The sequence below is a fragment of the Arachis hypogaea genome, chromosome 2, assembly GCF_003086295.3.
Source record: "Arachis hypogaea cultivar Tifrunner chromosome 2, arahy.Tifrunner.gnm2.J5K5, whole genome shotgun sequence".
Taxonomy (NCBI): Eukaryota; Viridiplantae; Streptophyta; class Magnoliopsida; order Fabales; family Fabaceae; genus Arachis; species Arachis hypogaea.
Genome location: NC_092037.1, coordinates 94,950,958 through 94,957,098, shown reverse-complemented (window position 1 = coordinate 94,957,098; position 6,141 = coordinate 94,950,958). Strand labels below are relative to the sequence as shown.

Here is a 6,141-nt window from a genome sequence, read left to right as displayed (position 1 = left end):
ATTTATCAGCAACTTATAAAAGGAATTATCCAAAGCATTTTATTAAATATTTTAAATTTCATATTATTAAGTGCATAGCTAGTGTTTATATATATATATATATATATATATATATATATATATATATATATATATAATAAGAGCAACTATAAACAACCAACTTGTTTTTTGTAAGTTATTAATATTCAGTCAATCGGTAAAATAAATTTTTAATTATTTATGATATTTTTTAATTTGATAATCTATCACAAATTTAAATTTTATTTAAAAATTTATTATTAATTAATAAATTATTATATACATAATACAAAATATAAATTATTAATATTTATTTAAATAATAAATAAATTAATCACATTACGAACTAAATCAATTCAATCAGTAGAATAGGTAAACATATGTTTTATTGGTGAAATAAATAAAGCATGAGAATATATAGTTCTCTATATTATTTGATATTCCATGGCCATAATAATGCCAAATCAGCACTAATAATATACCCTACACAACGCATTCTTAGCCACTTGTACGTGCGTGGTGAAGCGTCAAATCAATCTCCACAATATTGACAAGTTCTAATTGGCTGCTTATGGGACAGCCTTCAAAAATTAAAGTCAAACGAGACCTCCCATATTTCCATGGTTTAGCTCATCAAATCAACAAAATAATACTTTATTATTATTATTAAATGATATGATTCTAACTTGTGAACCAATTAGAAAAGTATTACAAATAGTGACTTTGAAATATCAACACGTAAATTGCATGCTTTACAGTTATAAGTTCCAACAACCAATATCTCCTTCTTCGCTCTATATAAAGAAGCTACGTTTAGGACATCAAACACAACATTTTCAAATCAACCTCTAAACATATACATTAAACCTCATCAAATACGTCTTAGATCTTAACATTATTGGGCATAAAAGTTCAATGGCAGCAATGCGTTTGCTCTTCAATTTTCTCATTGTTCCCTTCTTTCTATCAACTTTTGTTTATGCCTATTCTTCAAATGATGTTAAACATTGGTGTAGCCAAACCCCAAACCCTCAACCATGTGAGTATTTCTTGACCAACAACCCTAATCACCAAACCAAACCTATTAACCAAAAAACTGACTTTCTCAAGATTTCATTACAACTTGCTCAAGAGAGAGCACTCATAGGCCATGCAAATACTCTTTCACTTGGCACAAAGTGCCGCAACCAACTTGAAAGAGTTGCATGGAATGATTGTGTTGACCTCTATCAACAAACCATTCAAAAGCTCAACAAAACCCTAGATCCTAACACCAAATGCTCCCAAGTTGATGCCCAAACATGGCTTAGCACTGCTCTCACAAACCTTGAGACATGCAAAGCTGGCTTCTATGAACTTGGTGTTCAAGACTATGTCCTTCCTCTAATGTCCAACAATGTTACTAAGTTGCTAAGCAACACTTTGGCTCTTAACAACAATGGTGAATCTCATCAACAGCCAAGTTACAAAGATGGATTCCCAACATGGGTCAAGCCTGGTGATAGAAAATTGTTACAAGCATCTTCTCCGGCATCTCAAGCGAATGTAGTGGTGGCCAAAGACGGATCCGGAAAATACACAACAGTTATGGCAGCCATAAACGCAGCACCAAAGAGTAACAGTGGAAGGTATGTGATATATGTGAAGGGCGGGATTTACAACGAGCAAGTAGAGATAAAGGCAAATAATATAATGTTGGTGGGAGATGGCATTGGAAAAACCATAATCACTGGCAGCCAAAGTGTGGGAGGAGGCACCACAACCTTCCGTTCCGCCACCGTTGGTAAGTAGAAGAAAATCCTTCAAATCATCTTTGTTTTTCTTTCCTTTACTTTGAACAATACTAAACTTTGTGAGTTTTTATTTTTCTTTTAATTTTGACAGCTGTTACTGGAGATGGATTTATTGGTCAAGGCATGACATTTAGGAACACAGCAGGTGCAGGAAATCATCAAGCTGTTGTATTGCGTTCTGGATCTGACTTATCAGTTTTCTATCAATGCAGTTTCGAAGGTTATCAAGACACATTATATGTTTATTCTGATAGACAATTCTACAAACAATGTGATATTTATGGTACTGTTGACTTTATCTTTGGTAATGCTGCTGTGGTGTTCCAAAACTGTAATCTATATGCAAGAAACCCTCCAAACAAAATTAACACCATCACTGCACAAGGAAGAACCGATCCAAACCAAAACACTGGAATTTCCATTCACAATTGTGTGGTTACAGCTGCATCAGATTTGAAAGCAGTTCAAAGCTCCGTTAAAACTTATCTTGGAAGGCCATGGCAACAATATTCAAGAACCGTGTTCATGAAGAGTTCTCTTGACAGTTTGATTGATCCAGCAGGTTGGTTGGAATGGAATGGTAACTTTGCATTAACCACATTGTATTATGGAGAGTACATGAACACAGGACTTGGATCTTCAACTGCAAACAGAGTTAAATGGGGAGGTTATCATGTCATAACCAATGCTGCTGAAGCTTCAAAATTCAGCGTTGCAAACTTCATTGCTGGCAACTCATGGCTACCATCCACCCGTGTTCCTTTCACTGCTGGTCTTTAAATATTTTTCTTTTTCTTATATATCTCTTCATTATTTTATTATTTTTTATTGTTTCGTTAATATACATTGATTTCTAAATGTTGTACAAGCAAATACACTAGGAAATACTTTCATTTCATTGTAATTGTTTTCATTATTTGTTATAGATTTTGTTTCAGAGTATACACACAAGTAATTCCTTGTGTAAAGTTGTATGAAGTTTATTAAGTTTCACATTCTCTAATATTAAAAGATTAATATTTTTTATAAGTGTGAAATAATTTTTAGGAGCAATGTTAGGTCCATCAATTTTGGTTATTGGTAGCCAGCAAATAGACATCAATGATGATTTAATAGTATGAAATTGGTGTGAAATTTCATCTAATGACTCACCTTTTTTTATTGATTACATGCTGGCCAAAATTCAACAAAACTGCTGCCCCTTAGACTTTCCAATCTTTATTTTTTAAGCTAGTTTTTAGAGTAAATTATACTCAATTAATTTTTTATAAAATTTTTTCGAGCTTCTAAGAATTAATCGTAATAATATTTTTCAATTACTTTATACTTTTTAATTTTATCATAATATGTACATTGAACATTTTTGCTATTCGGATAATTATGTTATATGTTATCATAAAAAATTCAAATTATTATAATTTTTAAAGTGTTAAAATTTGATAAGATTTTAAGTTTAACTAATATGTATTTTGAAAAATATGTCTTAGTCAAAATTTTAATATTTTATTTTAATAAATATATAAAAAATTCGTCAAAAATTTAAACTTTTTTTTTTACAAAATTTTTCAATTAATAGTATTAATATATGTCATTTTACGGCTAAATTAATAAGATATGAAAATAACTTCTTTTAGTGGCCCACTTAATTAATAAAATTTTAGGAACTTTGTTGGACCTTTAAAGGGTAAAGTCAATACTCAATAGTCATATACTTTTTAGGGGAAACCACTTAATTATCAATTGACAATTTGACATCGAGCATACAATAATATATAATCTAGCACGTTCATGTTTGAAAAATTAAGCAGGTCATTTTGTAACAAGAGGTCTGATTATATCACCAAGTCAAAAGTTCCTTCATTATTATCTTTCCGTATGTTTTTATTATGTCACCATGCATAAATATAACATTAAATAACAGTATTGTAGCACTTTCACATCCTCGCTTTATATCTTAAATCGTTATTTTTTTTTTGGTTGAATTCTGTACTTTTAAGGGAATTTTCTAACAAAATAAAGTATATCAAATGCAAGACGCCTTAAAAAAATTAATTATATTTGATATATATTATTACATGTTTTAAAATTTTAATTATTTTCCCTCTTTTAAAAAACAGATTAATTATTTGATATATATTACATGTCTTAATCAATTTTAATTGATTATTCCTCTTTTAAAAATAATCTATTCATATATCAATAGGCCAAATGTTGAAGTTTTCACATAATTAAGATGGTTCATAAATATAAATAGATGAACAATTAATCGGCAACTAAAACAAATATCGATATAGAATATAGGTTGAAATATAAATATATATTTAAAATGAGTTAAAAATATATGTATTCATATATAACTATATAATTATTGATTTTTGTATACATGTAATAATTTTATGGAAGAAATGATTGTAATGAAATTATCTCTCTAAAAATGTTAGAATATTAGATACAAAATACATAGATGATTAATTGATTATATATATAAGTTTAGCTTGTATGAATTGATAGTATAAAATATTTTATATAGTCGTATAATCAATTCATTGTTTTGAATGACTATTCATGCAATCAATGTAAAAAATAGTTATTTTTACTAATATAATGTTATATAATTGGATGCACGTATAAGACTATTTTATATTGACAGTATATTAAAATTTATTTTTTTAATATATCTTTTTCATAATTTTTTTTAAAACGTGAATATTGTAGATATTTATTTAGTATTACGTTAATTAGAATTGTTATTTGGAGAAATTATAACAACAAGAAAATCTAAATTTTTTATCATAAAAAATTCTAGCATTATATTATAAATTCACTTATACTACTAGGAAGAGTAATAATTGAGAATCCTAATTCATTCTCATAATTGTCTTTTTAATATTTAAAAAAAAATTAAATATATATATTTTTTAAGAAACCAAAACAATAAAAAAATTAAAATTTTATTTATTTATGAATTATGACTCTTAGTACCTTTTTTTCAAAGGAAATTCCTCCTTTTTAATTTCATCTATATATGAAGTATAGACTGATAGACACTTCATTGAATTGTGGTATTTATATATCGAACACATTTTAAGCACGATACTTATTAATACTCATCAGACACGCATGTCTGTTGTGTCTAATTGTGCTTTAATAAAAAGTAAAAAATTATTTTTTGGACACGTTTAAAATTATTTAAATACTATCATATATCAACATATCTAATTTTATTCTTAACTTGTATTTTTGAAATAAATTTAAAAATAGTATATATATTATTATTAATATAAATCAAATATTAAAATATTATTATTATAATTTATCTAAAAACTATTATATATATATATATATATGTTTTATAAAATTTTAAAATTTGTATCTTGATATGTCTTATACGAGTTATATCTGTGGGTGTTTCATCCGTTAAACGGCATCTGGCAATTTAATAGTCAAAAATATTCCTTTACAAAATTCAAACATGATTGGCCTCAGCCCCGGCCCTCATCATTTTATTCTACGGTACCAACTAAATAAGTAGTCCCAAATAGAAATGCAATGGATTTAGAACTCATAAAGTTCTTTGGCTTTCTTTAATTTATTTGAATTTAAAATTGAGTATATATTCTCCTTCGCAGTCGTTGCCAGCAATTATTTTGGTCATAAACTAGCTTCAACCCTTTAATTATTTTGGAAAACATTATAAACAACTAAAAATTCATACAAATTTTAATGCAAGAATAATGTGACATACAATATCACTGTTATGTAGATGAATAAATAGATTATACCACTTCATATAAATATATAAGGTTGACTTTATATACGATTCAAACATTAACCAACCTTGTCTACCCTCAATGACGACAAATATATATGTTGTGTTAAAAGTGTTGAAGTGTTTTGCTTATAGTAATTATGCTTCTTGATAGAAATTGGATCGAAAAAATTGACATAATGCCGTCAATTAAATCATCATCTTTCTAAGGAGATTGCTAGCATTATTGTTTTAAGATGTCCAGTGTATGTCTATTGGTTGACCGAAAAGTCAAACAAAATGAAAGCTAAGCCTCCGTCAGCATGCCCTATTAATTGACGCGTTTTGTAATGTCTCAAATGTGATGAAGCACTATGAGACGGTCAAAGTCATGCAGGAGAGGAATGTAGTAGGAACAAATCAAAACGTGCCAACTAAATGTTTAATTAATTGAAGAAACGAAAATGTGTGCTAGGAAAAGTAGAAAGTGGGTGCCTCACATGAAGTTGCATGAAGTGATTCAATTAAATAGCGCTAACAACCACTTCTTCCATATCCTCTATATATAGCTACCAAAATTAC

At 28.1% G+C, this 6,141-nt stretch overlaps 1 protein-coding gene across 1 annotated transcript; it reads left to right on the top strand.

The window, feature by feature from the left end:
• The first annotated feature begins 834 nt into the window (after nt 1-834).
• LOC112752308 (pectinesterase 2-like) lies at nt 835-2,753 on the top strand. Its single transcript, XM_025801534.3, has 2 exons — nt 835-1,801; nt 1,903-2,753. Exons 1-2 carry the CDS (start codon nt 934-936, stop codon nt 2,589-2,591), a joined length of 1,557 nt encoding a protein of 518 aa, XP_025657319.1. The 5' UTR covers nt 835-933; the 3' UTR covers nt 2,592-2,753.
• Nucleotides 2,754-6,141: the final 3,388 nt, after the last annotated feature.

Coding starts and splice junctions, on each gene's coding strand:
- LOC112752308 (XM_025801534.3), top strand. CDS start 934: ATGGCAGCAATGCGTTTGCTCTTCAATTTTCTCATTGTTCCCTTCTTT. Junction 1,802..1,902: donor CTTCCGTTCCGCCACCGTTG/GTAAGTAGAAGA, acceptor TAATTTTGACAG/CTGTTACTGGAGATGGATTT.